At 36.3% G+C, this 16001-nt stretch overlaps 1 protein-coding gene across 5 annotated transcripts in view; it reads left to right on the forward strand.

Annotated features, from left to right (window-relative positions):
- Nucleotides 1-15744, forward strand: part of VEGFC (vascular endothelial growth factor C) — a 68992-nt gene extending 53248 nt beyond the window's left edge. For all 5 annotated transcript variants that reach the window (XM_063156158.1, XM_063156160.1, XM_063156159.1 and 2 more), the window contains 5 exons: nt 285-475; nt 7658-7809; nt 10734-10843; nt 11076-11406; nt 15227-15744. In XM_063156158.1, coding sequence (XP_063012228.1) covers nt 285-475; nt 7658-7809; nt 10734-10843; nt 11076-11406; nt 15227-15341 — 899 coding nt within the window. In that variant the 3' untranslated portion in view covers nt 15342-15744. The remainder of the gene's footprint in view (nt 1-284; nt 476-7657; nt 7810-10733; nt 10844-11075; nt 11407-15226) is intronic.
- The last annotated feature ends 257 nt before the right edge of the window (nt 15745-16001 follow it).

Below are 16001 nucleotides of genomic sequence, written 5' to 3' on the forward strand. Positions count from 1 at the left end.
GCACAAGCCAGGCTATGATTCTGTGCTTTAAGGCCTCCCCTGCCTGTTGGATTCCCTTTTAGTCCCACTGTGACTTTTCGTCTGCTCCATGATGATATGTCATGTCCCTGTGAAGGAGAAAAATCAGTTAGAAGGTAGCAGAGAGAGATGTGTGTTTCACTGACTAAAGGCCGTGACTCTAGAAATTCTGGTTTTGAAGTTTAGTAAGGAATCCTGATTTACTGAAAGATAGTTTTGGTTTTAAACAGTTACTTCATAACGTGAAATTCCCTGTAACTTGGCAGGTATCGATACTGAATGGAGAAAAACTCAGTGCACGCCACGTGAAGTGTGTGTGGATGTGGGAAAAGAGTTTGGAGCAGCTACAAACACCTTCTTTAAACCCCCATGTGTGTCCATCTACAGATGTGGAGGTTGCTGCAATAGTGAAGGACTTCAGTGTATGAATATCAGCACAAATTACATCAGCAAGACAGTAAGTTCTCACACTTCTACAGTTCTTGTACTCCTTGCAAATACATTTATGATCGTGCATAATTTAAACTTTCTTATTGCTAAGGAAATAGTTGATTCCAAAATGCGCAGGAAAAACAGCTGAAGACACTACTGCCTGGGAAAAAAACGCGTTTAACGCTCTTGTCACCAAAATATTTTTATTTTTCAGGGGAAAAAATAATTTATGATGTCTCATTCTCAATTTTGAGATTATCCATGAAACTTAATTCTCTCTTTTTCCCATCTACCTTATGCCTCTAAGGGCCAAGCACTCCATGGAAAACTAGCCTGTAATTTTATTAGTGTAGACTGCTGCAGGATGTGTGCAGACAGGATGCATGTTTCAAATGAAGCCTTTTTAGGAAGGGTGTTTTTCTATATTAAGACATATTAGCATTATGTACCTATTTATTTATTTTGTTGTAATGCATCTTATTCCAGTGTATCTGCAGGTTTTGTTCTTCAAGTTCAGGGTTAGGGATCAGGTAGGAGTGTGCAGAGTTCATGCACTGAGCCTGTGACCTGCCTTTAAAACAGTATATTCTACATTATTCTAAGTAGATACAGGAATTATCTCAATTATCTTTCAACATTTTCCTCAAAAATCATGTAAAAATAGTCATACTTAAAATAATTTCCTAGGGTATTATCCTGTTACTATAGTATTTGGTAGGGTTTTTGTTAGTTGTGGGCTTTTTCACTTTTTAGTGTAAATCTTGCTTCGTTTTTCAAGAGGATTCATCTAGCTGAAGATGCAGTACATATTTATAATGAAGACCAAAAACTGCATAGCCAGTTATAAAATTGAAGCCCTTAGAAATGTCACTCCTTTATAAAAAAACTTCTTAGTGCTCTGAGCCTTTTCTCAGGGGAATTGGGGAATTTTCTTTACGTCCCCTTACAAAGGGAATGTAAAGAAAACAGCAAAACCCACCAGTTTTGTAGAGTGCATTTTCTGCCCTCATTTCTCACCAATCTCTGTCTGAAATGGTATATCTTTCCAAGAATTTTTAATCCTAAATTTAGGCTATTGGTAGACAGCCACACTGCACAGGAGTAATGTAGCTCAGATAGCTTAAATGAGGACAACTACAACACTGACGTTGTTCAAGCTTTACCATTTTTCTCATTATTAGGAGAAACCATTTTCTCAATTCCACTTGCTTGAAAGATGCAAATACAAATTTCATTTTAAAACCCAAGAAGTGGGACTTTTTTTTTCTTTCCATGTATTGGTAAAATTTAGCTTACCAAAATAAAGAATTATCTAATCACAGAGAGAGCTGTTCCACATAACACAGATTTCCTGGTTTTTGAGCACTGTGTCAGTTTGGGCCAAATCAAATCTTTCTCTTCATCTTACTGTTCATATCTGTTGAGCAAAGTAATTTTTTACCCAGTAGAAAATGTTTAGCACTGAGTTTCTTTTTGAAGTTCTTGATGTTATTGGTGATGATTTGATGTAGAGTAGTTAAAGATTTGAGAGACTCTGAAAAGGAAAATGTTAAAGGTCTTACTGGAAAGAAGAGGCAATAACACTGTTTTGTTTTCTTACTTATTCTGTAAAAGCGAGCAAATGTATCTATGAGTTTTCTGTCTTGCTTCTGATTTCCAGTTTTATCTGGTCCTCGACAGAATGCAGTTTTAAAAAAACCCTTAATAAAGGAACAGACCTATAGCTATATATCTTCATCTGTCACCATCTCAAATTTTTTAAAATTATGTGACCACAGTTTAACTCATATCAGATAAGAATTAGAAAGAAAAAAAGTATTGGATTCAAGACCTTCTGTGCAATTCAGGTACCCTACACATCTATTTTCACCATAGTTTCCCTTATTTCCTGAAAGAAATGACTACAAATAGTTTTCTCATAATTCACCAATTTTTAGCTTTATTTTTTGTGCATAAACTCCATAAGGTAACTTCATACTGTTCACCCTGCAGAAAAAGTGCTTAATGGGAAACTAATTTTTTAGCTGGAGTTCTTACTGTGAGGGCAAGCTCTAGCATTGGTTCCAGACATTAAAATATAAAGAAAGATTATATCAGCTTTCATCAAAATTATTTAAAAATGAAAGAACTAAACACAGAAATTATTTTTATAGGGAGCAAATAGTTGATTTCCAGCAGAATGGACCAGATCAGATGTTCCCAGATTGCCTTGGTGGCAGTGGTCTAGAGCAAGGTCAATAGTTTCTAGTTCAGGCTGTGTTACTCCTTTCTAGCTATTTCACTTTATTGAGAGAAAAGTAGAAATGTATTCTGCTATGTTTTTAATACAATTTTTTCCCAAACCCTGTTTTTGTAGTTGCTAAGGGATATTTATACAAGCAGGATTGAGATACGAGACAACTTCTTAATTAAAAGTACAGTACAAGATCTGTGACAATATTTGAAGGCTCCCTAGGCTGATTCACACACTGCAGTAGGTCCTTTCCTGCCTGCAGTAGCTCAGTTTTTAACTGGTGGCTTGGCTGGTAAGGATCTCTGGGAAATGTGACTGGTTGGATTTTCATTCTGTGGTGTGGTTGTTTGGGTTTTTTCTCTAATTTGTTATCAAACAGCTGTTCTGTGTTTCCATGGCACAAATAATTCAACAGTGGTTTCAAGGATTGTGGAAGTACCTGGGGCAGTTACAGGCTGTCCCTCAGCAGCACTTTTTAATGCCCCAGCTACAGACACGTGCTCGTAGGTTGAAGGGAAGCAGAGAGCTGATGTCAAAGAGTTGTTTCATCCCATTCTCCCTCTTGGCTGTCAGGATGGCCATTTTTTTGGCTTCTTTCAGAACACTTGTTGTAAAGGGTCCTAAATCATCTTGTTTCACAGTTACAGTTGTAGTCCCTCCAGGGAAAACATCTATCCAAGCAGATCAAAATTAGATTTAGAGAAGATTTTCTCACAGGAAACAAGTTAACAGCTTGAAATTGTTTGCCCAGTTTGGGATGTATTTGGTGTTCTTTTTCACAATTCACAGATATGCCACAAGAATATTCAGTTGTTTTCAACATTACAATTTCTACCTTTTCCCATGCATTTTTCTGTTAGATTAATTATTGTAGTGATATAATAGGTAGTTTTAATAGTGGGAGATATATAATTCTAAATGTTTTTTGTTAATATTTCTGGGCAAAGAAAGGAATTAAAATAGAAAAAGATAGAATAAAGAACCCAAGCATATTAAACAAATACTAATTTGTTATATAAAATACCTGTTGTTATATCCCACATAAGCCTTGAAATAGTTTTCCAAGAAAGTTCAACAGTAATGTTATGATGATGTGCCATTTCTCAAATAGTTTATTTTCATTCTTTTCAATATAGACATGTTCAGTTTTGAAATCAGTCTTATGTCCTTAGTTTAAAAATCCCTCTAGACACATTGTACTGTTACACTGGTTATATTTGGCTGGCTTTACTGACACTTTAGAAAGTGCAAAGATCACAAGTGATGGAAACTTAGACTCAATCAATTTAAGGGAAACTTGCCAAAATAAACCACAGGCCATCTGAAGAACATGGTGTAGTTAATGTAAATCTTGGGAAAAAAACATACATAAATCCTATATTTGAAAAGTATCTAGAATGATGGCCTTCCCACACAATAACAGTTTTGATATATTTTAGGAGTCAGGGAACATATTAATAATTTTATGTGTGCTGACACAATAGATATTGGCACATATGATGATAGTGCTGAATAAATTAATTTAGCCACTGAAGCAAAGAAATGCTGTGTATGAAAAGCCTCAGTTTTTCTGGTCAGTACACTATGAAGTCCTTCTAGTGTAAAGAAGAAGCCATCAAGGCCAAGGATCAAAATTTTATGTCTTTTGGGGCTTTGAGTAACCAGGTCTAGTGAAAGGTGTCCCTGCCCATGGCAGAGGGGTTGTAATTAGATGATCTCTAAGGTCCTTTCCAAACCAAACCATTCTATGTTTCTAAGGATCAGTGAGAAGGAATATATGTAAAATGGCTTTTTCAGGAGTTCTGATAGTGCCTTTTCTCAACACATTCAGAGATTTCCATCTTCTGTTAGATTCTTTTTTTTTCCTTTCAAGTTTAAAATCATGTTATGTTCTAGGCTGTGGACAGTACTTGGAAGGGAAACCCTAGCAATGGTGTGAAATCTGGAAGACCTGCCGTCTGGCTTTCTGTGTTTATATAAAACAGCCTTAGACTGGCTGAATGGCAGGTGTTGAATTTCTTATTAAATACGTTTAATTATTAATGGCTTTCAATTGTTCCTCAATTACACAGAGCTTCTGTCAGTATGTGCTGTACTCTGAGATTAACAATGTGTAACTGATTTATGTTTACAATTAGCAGCTTTTCTGGAGGAGGACAGGGCTTTGTGATTATGTGGGGGGGAGTTTTGTGTTTGTTTGGTTTTTTGATTTTGGTTGATTTGTTATTTTTGTTTTATACATATATATATTATTCTTTAGGTATACAATCGCTTATTGCTTCTGTTGATGCTTTCCACTGGTTTCTTGAAAATGCAGTGTTGGTGGCAAAAAGGCACAGGGCAGCATGGACCAATTGAGGCTATTTCTGTCTTTTATTTGCCTCTGACTGGAGCAATACTCATGAATCGCTGTTTTATTTATTATAACTACTAACATTTTTCAGAGCAATGAATGCTCTCCACTTTTCAAATACTTCTCTAATCCCTACTGCTATCAGATCTTATGTTCTTTTGGGGACTTAAGCTCATTCATTGTAGTCTTTGGTACCGAATATCTGTCTTTAGGGATTGGTACCTGAAGGAAATGGTTTCTCCCTTTAGAGTGAATTAGTGTGTTTTTTATCAAAATTTAAAGTTGGAAAGGAAGAGAAGATTTGGGCAGTAAATCCAGTCTTTTAGAGAATGGAGGATCAAACAGAACTATAAGCCATTTGGTCTCCAAGAAGAACTGCCCATTTGGGCTGTGTGGGTAGCAGCAATAGTAGCCACAGCCAACAGTGGTGCCAGAAAAGGAATTGAGAACCAGCCTCATACATAGATGTTATGAGGCATTTTTCATAGAAATATCCTTTCTACGTGTTGACATTTGGTTGTTAAATGTTGCCATACATGCCCTATAGTGACAGCAGATGTTGAGCTTATTGTTCTGTTGGATGAGGAAGGGGAGCAAAAAATAAATTGTAGATGTTATCAAAACCATAAAGCATTGTTCATGGCCAGGTTTTACATAATCTGTAATGTTTTACTTAGATGAAGGTTCAGACAAAACTGATGCTTGTTGAGTTTATTCACTTAAATAGTTTCACTGAATAAACAGTAGTAGCTATTGGGTGAGGTAAAATATGTTACTATTAAGAGAATTTATTTGAACAAACTGAGGGTAATTTGAGGAGGTCAAGGAAGCTAGTCTACCTTTATGTTATTTAACTAGACTTTTTTCTCACTGCACCACTGAAGTGGTGATAGGAATAGTTGTTAGCAATATTCATCTCCAAATGATACCTTTCACAGTGGAAGGATAAATGTAAATTAAGATTAATTCACGTTCACCATCATTTCCAGTTCCATTACCATGATTGATGTGTCTCAGCTGTTTTTGTGAAATTTCTCTCGGTGATCTCCTGAAGCTGAATTGGACTGTTGGGCAGGGACCTACCTCTTTTTGGTGGTTTGGAAATGTAGCAGTCGTCCTGTGCTGCCATCTCCAGTGGTCTGGAGTCTGCTATGCTTTGCAGCACGGCAAATTGATCTACTGCAAGAATACAGGAAGAACATGCACTTGTTTTCCAGCTGCAGTTAGGTCCATTCACAGACTCATGCTTATTTCACTTTCTAAGATTTATCAGTTCTCTCTGTAGCAGGTTTTTATTTCAGCTTCAGAAAAGCAAGGTCATACTGTCATGAGAGAACAGAAAAAAAAAATTCTCCTTACATGTGTAATATTGTAATTAAGTTCATACTCTTTGTTCTGCCCATCAATTCATGCATATTTTCTAAGAATCAGCTTTCTAAACAGGTGAATACATCCCATAATGCTGTATTCTATACAACATTCTATATTTTAAAGCATTTAAAATTACCAGTATTCTGATTATATTTGCATGCTGTGTAAATGACATACTCTAAAGTTACAGATTTTTAAAGAGTATTGCAAATACATCTCATATAAAAATAAAGTTTTTTATACAATCTTACCAAGTGGAACTGGAATAAAAAAAACAATGACCATTTTTAAAGGTAGTAAAGTCCCCAGAAGATGAAGAAATGTTCTTAAACGTATTTGGAAGAATGACTGAGCACCTAAAAGGCAGCAGTGCACTGTTGCCCTTCTTAAAGACCATCAAAAACCAGCTTTTCAGACTTGGACCTAGTGTATTTGTCCTAGCTTTTCAGGAGATTGAGACTTTAATTTTATAGCAAAACCTACTTAATTTGATGAAGTAGATGTCCTGAACTGAAAACTGAACTGTTCTTCTGTTATCACTTGTTCAGTTTTACTACAAGACATCGCTGAAGTTGTTCTCTTTCACCAGTTGAACTATAATTTCCGCTAAAATTAAGATCTTGTTAATTCACTTACAGATTATTTTATCAGTAGTGGATATTTCTTAATACTTTGGGGGGAAAAAAAAAGAATAGTTAAAGGTATATTTTATCAGGATAGGCATATAACTTGCACAGAAACAAATACTAAAAATTTTTAAAATGTGGTAAGCTGTAGTTCAAATGTTATTCATCCAGAACTGGTGTGATCAAGGTCCACTATACTGCTGTGTTACATAATCTTTTGTAATTGTGCAACTGATATATTAGGTGACAACTTACTGTCTTCTTTATATTATTCTTCAGTTTTTCAAAGCACCTTCCTAAAGTTTCATTTTGGATTTTTTTAAAATGCTGCCAGTTTGAAGTCATCTCCTCTAGAAAAATGAGTTCTTTGTATATTTTCCTCTCATATATTAAATGTTGTAGTAAGCAAACTGGCATGTAACGGGGTTTAACACTAAAAATGTTAGTTATCACACCATAGCTATTATATTCATTCTGCGCATAATAATTATTTAGCAATATAATTGAACGCTGGAGGACAACAAAAAAAATCTGCGCTTAAATTCTTGATATGTTTTTTGTATGTCCTTCCATTAGTTTCAGCTGGATCTGTGACAGAGGTGTTTTGCTTTTTGCCCTTTGCAGCTGTTTGAGATCACGGTGCCGCTGTCCCAGGGCCCCAAGCCCGTCACCGTCAGCTTCGCCAACCACACGTCCTGCCGCTGCATGTCCAAGCTGGACGTGTACAGGCAGGTCCACTCCATCATACGGCGCTCCTTGCCGGCAGCACAAACTCAGTAAGTATCAGCCTTGCCTTGCCTTTCACTTTGTGAGCAAACCTGTGTAATTCAGAATTAAAGTACCGCTGGGAAGTTCTCACAGCTTACATAGGCGAGCTATGCATGGCAGTAGCAGAATGCGTTCTGCAAGGGAGCTGCCGTTATTTTACACAATTTTACTAAATTAACATCACCTTTTTTACCCAGTAGATTAACTGGAGCGACATGATTTCACAGGGCAGCACTGACAGAACCAGAGGACACAGTCTCAAGCTAAATCAGGGAAGGGATAGGTTGGATATTAGGAAAAAGATTTTCACCAAAAGAATAATAAAGCGCTGGAATGCTCTTCCCAGGGAGGTGGTAGAATCACCATCTCTGGATGTGTTTAAAAAAAGACTGGACATGGCACTTGGTGCTGTAGTTGAGGTGTCAGGGCATAGGTTGGACTTGATGATCTGAGAGGTCTCTTCCAACCTCATTATTCTGTGATTCTGGGATTCTGTGATTTAAAACTGAAGAGTAATGTATGTGGAATTTGCTTGATGAAAGAGCTACAGTCCAATTGAGACTTAAAAAAAAAAAATCAGCAAAATAAATTTATTTTCCAAAGAAAAGCTAAAAAATATCTCTGTAAATAATTAGGAGACAATATTTCTCTCTCAATCTATATTTTCATATTTTGAATGCTTTTTTTAAAGGCTTGTTTTTTAGGGAATCTTTAACTCGCAAATCTTTCTTCACATCTTCACGTGCCAGAGGTGCATATAAAATAGAATGGAAGGGGGAAATAAAGGGTTAATTGACATTCCATAAAAGTAGCATATTTATTTTTTTATGTGTGTAATTTTGAATGAGAAATTTCACAGAACAATCTGGCACCACAAATCTGTTTTTAAGTTATTAAAACACTTGAAGATCTCCTTCCTTAATTTAGAGTTTTCAGCGATGATTTTATGATGTATAAATATGTAGGAGGTCAAAAACACATAACAGACTAGCAGTTGCTTTGAGGAAGAGTCAATAACTAGAAGCCAGTCTGGAATGAATTGACATTTTGTAATAAGGTGAGTGAGTAGAACAAATTTCTCAGAGGTGTTAAGCATTTTCCTCAGTGGTTTCAATCTGTTTAAGTCTGGATGTTTTCTGACATGTTCCTAAACATAAATTAAACTCAAATAGAATATAATCTATCTAATTTGTTCATCAAAACATGGATCATAAACAGTAGCTTGGAAATAAATCTATTCATAATTAGTTTAATTGCATAATTAACAGATTATTAAAAAACAAACCCAAGAGTCATTAAGAAAGTCAAATTGTGTTGACTCTCTCCAGCTTCTCTAAGTTAAGAGCAGTTGAAGTGATCAGTGCAAGAGTTTATTCTAGCCAGGAAACAGCTAAGTGTAGTTGAGGGAGGTGAGAGTACAGACACCAGACTTGGACCAGCACTCACAGGTAGCAGTTTGTCCTGTGACTAAGAAATCACACTTCAACAGAGGTAAGACAACATAGTACTAGATGAGAATATATAAAGGTCTTCTCTACTGTTACTTAATGTATTTAAGTTTGAAATCTGTGGCTTCATGCAATAAAAAAGCAGGAGGGTTTGATTTTTGTTTTTTTTTTTTGTTCAATTTGCTTGGTTTGGTTTGGGTTTTTTTTAACAGAATACAATAAGATGTCTGTAGATTATCCATATAATTTCTCAAGCAGAATTGGAAGGTAGGCTAAAGGAAGCGTATGCCAAGGAAACGTATGCAAGAGTGAAATCATTACTGGGATGAAATCAGGAAACACTAGTTTGATAAAACTATAACTGTACTGGGGTGAAACAGGGCGATGTTAAACCACAGCAGTCTTTACAAGTGCAGTGATTTAGCGTGTTGAAGGGGAGTGGTCTACTTGAATGATGATCACGGAAGAATATCCCAGCACCTGCATTTTTGAATGTGTGAGTAATGGTGCTCAGGGGAATGAAAAGTGCATGAAATGTGTAATATAGGTGTTGTCTTAAAAGATTAGTAGGATTTTAGAAATACTACAGAAACAATGAATAAATTACATAGCCCGGATACATGAAGTTAGGCTTGACTTGTTCAAAGATGTAACGTCAGCTGTGGTGATAAAGAAATTGCAAGCAAGGAAGATGAGATAATACACATAAATATTCTATCAGTGATTCACCAGACAGCTCAGTTCACTCATTCTTTAAAAAGGCAACAGCTGCTGTTTGGATTTTTTGCTTTCTTTGGTACTACTACCTTGGCTGCAAACTCTAGAGGGGAAAGAGGACTAAAGTGTTTAGTTGTTTATTGTCTTTATTTTCAAAGTGAAGAGGCATCACTGCTGAAGGTCTAATTCTTTAGATTCGAGAAGGCTGGCCAGAATGAGTGACTGATGAGAAATTGTCAGCTAATGGCACATAACTTTCACATAAAGTGGAATGGAATCTGATAAACTGATTTTACTTTTTTAAAGTTTTGCCTACACAATTAATTACAAAACTACTATTGCTGTCTTTTGACATCTTAAATTTGAAAACATTTTTGTAGTTCAAAGAACTACATGGAAAATGCCTATTACCATGCAGTATTTGGCATACAAAAGAATTTTTATACTTGTCTATATGAGGCTTATGTTCTGCGGTTAGGTCTGTTTCAAATCAACATCAGCAAAGTACAAATGCCATCTTCTGGAATTTGGAGCTAAAACTTGATATATGAGAAGGTTTCTTCAACAAATGGTTGAAAATCTCTGAAGTGGGGAGAACCTTTAATAGCAGACTTGACAGGAATAAAAAAACAAAATTATGAATGAGCTGACACTCTTAGAAAGATATTTGCAATAGTGAGAAACTAAAGCAATCAACAACTGAAATAGGTTTTTTTTCCCCCTTGAGTTCTTATAGTAGTAAATCAACAGCATTTTTAATTTCGCAGGTGTCATGTGGCAAACAAGACCTGTCCGAAAAATCATATTTGGAATAATCAAATTTGCAGATGTTTGTCACAGCATGATTTTGGTTTCTCTTCTTACCTTGGAGAATCTGGTAAGCGCTTTCCCTTAAAGCATCAACTGTCCTCCTAAAGACAAGAAGTTGTAGTAATTGTTTGTATCGTTTTCTGTATCATTGCTACTACTGGTTGTTGCTGTCTTTTGATAAATGCTTGTTTTTGAAACACCATAAAAGGTATGGATTTGCTCATTTCTCCACATAAAGATGGGTGAGAGAGTAGACACAAAATTCTGGTACTAGTGGGACTTCTCTGCTGCTTTTGCAGACACATCTGAAGGATTCCATATCTGTGGGCCGGGCAAGGAGCTGGATGAAGAAACCTGTCAGTGTGTCTGCAAGGGAGGCGTGCGGCCCTCGAGCTGTGGACCTCACAAAGAGTTGGACAGATCATCGTGTCAGTGCACGTGCAAAAACAAACTGCTCCCTGCATCCTGCGGGCCCAGCAAGGAATTTGATGAAGAGAGGTGCCAGTGTGTATGCAAAAAGACCTGTCCTAGACATCAGCCGCTGAATCCTGCAAAATGCATCTGTGAATGTATAGAGTCTCCCAATAAATGCTTCTTGAAAGGAAAAAGGTTCCATCACCAGACATGCAGGTAAAACCACAGTTTTTATTTCTTTTATGGTGTTCAAGGCCTAAAATTTTGGGTTGTGACATTATCTGACTTGTTGAATTGCTTTGTAGTCTTAAACTCTAAGCCTGTTGTCAGTTCAGTTTTTATCTTCTATGACTTCTATAATCTCTAAGAGGAAGCTACTAGACATAGTAAGTATCCTAAAGCATATTTAGTTTCTGGTGCTCTTAGAATGCTCCTGGTACTTTTCTTCCTTTTCCTTTTTTTTCCCTGGTGAAAATGAAAAAATGTAATTAGTTGGAATTAAAAAAAAATACATATAGACATATATATACATTTGTTCATCTTTATAAAGAAAAACGTCAAATATAAGTAGAAATACTTGTGTTGAAATCTCTAAAGTGAGGGAACAGATTATTAACTGGCATTACTTGTTTATAAGTATTTGGCCTTTTAAGTGACAGAGAAGAGTTGTTAGAAACATCAGAAATTATTTCTTCTCTTTAATTCAATTTTATGTTTGCATAGAGAAAGAAGCCAGCCTGATTACATAAGCTTTACACATTACAAAGCGTTTGCACTGTAGGTTTCACTTCCAGCAGTGCTACAAACATAACCCACTAACAGTTTGAAAGAACATTCACGACTAGAGAAGTCAGGCACTTAAGCTAAGAAATGCCATAATAAATATCTGATGTTGATTTCAATATCTCTGTTGATTTAAAGGCTTAGTATTTGAGGGAGGAAATTAAGTTCAGCCTTTCTCTGTTGTGTTGTGGTTGAATACGATAGAATCATTTTCTCACTTCCCAGGACAGTGTGATATAGGATGCTTTTACCTTTTTTCTAAGCTCTTTTTCTTTTGTCTTTGAGTGCGGAAAGCAAGGTTTATATATATTGTTACTTTATATCTCTAGAACCAATAGTCCTGTAGATGTTAGCACTGTTAGAGGGGACAATCTCTCCTCCTTAAGAAACGACTTAGCATAGGTTTCTCACATTTTGGTTCTGTCCAGCACAAGCTGTTTCTAAAAGGAATAAAAATCCTGCAACATCCTTTTTATCTCTGAAAGATCCCTTGCTCGTTTAGAACAGCATCAATTATACAATTTAATTTATATAATAAAAATATAAAATATTTTTATGATACAAATTTATTAAAAATACATGGAAGTACAATTCTGTTGAGATTTGTACTAGACATGTGAGCCCTAGACATGAGCATAATCCTGTAGTCAGTCCTAGTCAGCTCCCGGTCCTACAAGTAATGCTTGTAGCTTCTGGCTTTGAAGCAGTAATATTTTTATGCACTGTAGCTAAATGCCTCTGCCTCTAGTGTTACACCCTGCTTCAGATGAAAGGAATACAAAATCATCTACAAAGCACAGGATGGGAAGGGAAAAAAGCTTTTAGCCTACTGCTTTTTAAAGTGATCATGCTGCTCAAGAAGTAGCATTTCCTCATTTTGTCTATTGGAGTTCTTAGAGTGCCCGCTGTAACAATTTGGGCATTCTGCACAGCAAAGATTCACAATTATTGACCATAAAGAGAAAGTTGCTGCTGCTTTGCCCAGCTCTATGAATAGTGAATAGTGACTAAACATCTGTCTTAGCTCCAGTGTGCTCAGATTTTCCTCATTGAAACAGACTTCTGTCACATGAAACCACTCTATAAACAGCATTCAGACCAAGTCTCTTGAAAGACCTGGTCTATTGTTCAGCAGTTTCCTAAGGAAACCACATTTTATGTAGTTACAATGACTCTGCTGCTATTCACCTTGTGCTACCACCTCTAAAATTTATTTTGGTCAGTTTTGGCTGGGCCAGATAACTGGGAACTTCATCTGTTAAGCACTTTAGAGGAGGAGAGGGACTTTCTTGCTCTGTTGAAATGTCCCAAATAAGGATAAGACTGAAGTAACCTGACCTTGACTGCTGCTAGACACAAACTCACATGGGAGAGGTGCTGTATAGCACTCCCAGCTGCAAGTTGAAGTTCACAAGGACGCATGAATCCTAAGCAAAGTGAACTCCTCATGGTTAATGTTTTCATGAGCGCTTTTCATTGTGTACAGTCACAGACATGTGGAAGAGTTTGGCTTTGCCACTTTTTCTTCTTATTTAATTTTGCTGTCATTTAGTACAATGGGCTGAACTTTCATGGCAGAGACAGCGAAAAGGTGAGTTCAGTGTTTCATCCACTGCATCTCTATGGAGAACCTTTTTCCCAGAATGGACCCCTAGCTGGTTGCTTGTTCACTTAGAATATTAGGTCCTTCCACAGACCTTTTAGTTGCCTTTTACCACTGTTTCAAAATTTTCGGGGCAATAGATCGCTAGGGGTTTGAGAGATTCCCATGAGCTGCTACACTGATTTCAAATTTCTGTTAGGTGGCACACAACAGTGTTACTCCCTTAATTACAGAGACCACAGTGGTGAACTAATCTGTGATAAATGACATTGAAAACACTGAACATGATGTGACTAGTTAATAAATGTCCCATTTGCAGTCTTCCTCATTCCTTATCGCTTTCCTCATAGCCAGATTCATTTGTTGAACTGGATGGTGTGAATTAATGTAACTGTAGTGCAGACCTGATATCATAAACAAATTATTGCAAAGTAGTAACTTAGTATCCAAAGCAGGCACACAACATACTAACTTATTTGCAACAACAATAAGAGTCGCTGCAAGCCTGAAACAAGAATTACCAAGGGAAGAGGAGAGTGACGTTGCACAATTGAGCGTGCTGTATATACGCAAGTAAAAGTTATCGTAATAGATCATAATATCAGTGTTTCACCAACAGGCACACATAATTTCAATACAAGTTTTAACTGTAACTGTGCTGAAATTCAAGATATATACTTTTGTCTTTTGACTCATTGCCAGTGTCTGAGAAAAATCACAGACTTGTACTTTGTCTCTATTATACACCACAAAGTATTTAGCATTGTTATTGTAAGGTTATTTTGGGTCAAGTTCTTGTTTTAATAGAAAAATTAAATAGGAAAAGGAAGGGTTCAGGGACAACCAGAGATATTATCTTTGTATAAGTTCTATTTTTCAGTCAAGGAATTGGTGAGGAAAACTTCTGCCGCTGCACAAGGAGATGTGATTTGTGGTTCAATGCTGTATTACTTATTAAACTTATTTTAATCAGATAGATACTAATTCTGTTCTTTCTCCATTAAGATTTATCAGAAACATGATAAATAGGCTCTGATTTTTCTTCCGAGTGCACACAGATGCAATATGAATGCAGATATATTCCCACTGGCTCAGAGACTGGCTGTGTGAATTTGCAGTTTGAAAGGAAGTATGTTCTCATTTTCAAAATCAGAGTCACAGTGTAACATATGTAGGCAAACCTCTCTCAGGCTTATTGAAGTAGTCAATAAGGTGAGAAACAGTCCTGGGTAGGAGAGTGAGAGATTTGTTTATAAGATGATTCTGGATTACCACCTCCAATTTGCAGCATGCAGTAGGTTACAACTAACCAATCTGAGTACAGAAATAGATCCTATTTTCAAACTAAAGCTAAAAAATAGTACTCAAGATTAGAATGCAACTACAGCCAGCAGTGTGATAAAAAAAAAGATCCATATGTATCTGTTGCAATAGAATAATTTCAGTATAATTTGTTATTGTTTCATTGTCTTTTGTAAAGAATAGTTCAACTGAAATTGTTTGTAAGAACATAAAAACTTAAAATATACGTGTTTGTAGGAATTAAATATTCTGTTGAGAAATAGCAGTGTGAAGGCACACAGCTTTCTGTTCCAGTTAACCATAAACAATGGTTTTGTATTAATGCCCACTTTCTTCCCCTTTCTTCAGTTGTTACAGACCTCCGTGCACGGTGCGGACGAGACGCTGCGACGCTGGCTTTTACTTCAGCGAAGAAGTGTGCCGCTGTGTGCCTACATATTGGAAAAGACCACTTATGAATTAGCCAAGAGAGCACTACTTGCCACGCTGGTGTACACTTTTCCATTAGAACAAAAGAGCAACAGAAACTTTGCTAATATTTGGAATTAAATGTTCACCAGGGACCCTGTGGGGCTTTCAGAGACAGACTCGTGCTTTTCTCAAGACGTGGAAAGCAAATATAGAAAACAACTGGGGTTCGCGTTTTGTAAAGAACTCAATAAGGACTTGTTTTCTGTCAATGACCAAATGCCTAGGTTCTCCTTCTTGTGATTTTTTTTTTTTTTAAGAGATAATGACTATATAATTTATTTCCACTAAAACCATCGTGCAGCATTTCTGTTTATAGCAGTAACAATTGTTAAAGCTCACTGTGATCAATATTTTTATATCATGCAAAGTATGTTTAAAATAAAATGGAAATCGTATTATATAATGGTGAGAATGTTTAATCATCTGCCTAAAAAAGGAACTCAGATTCAGCTCTATTTTCTGGATTCTTAACAGGGAAAGAAGCAGTAAGGAGAAAGCACTTTTATGAAAGAAGGCTGCAGACATTTTCTTGTACCTGTTGTGTTTGCCATGTGGCAGAATTACATTGAGGGTTTTGTGAGCCAATGGTACTTCTGTCTCTAGAATGAAAGTAGAAAAGGCATAATTAATAATAAGGAGAACATTGGAGATT

The sequence above is a fragment of the Melospiza melodia genome, chromosome 5, assembly GCF_035770615.1.
Source record: "Melospiza melodia melodia isolate bMelMel2 chromosome 5, bMelMel2.pri, whole genome shotgun sequence".
Classification (NCBI taxonomy): Eukaryota; Metazoa; Chordata; class Aves; order Passeriformes; family Passerellidae; genus Melospiza; species Melospiza melodia.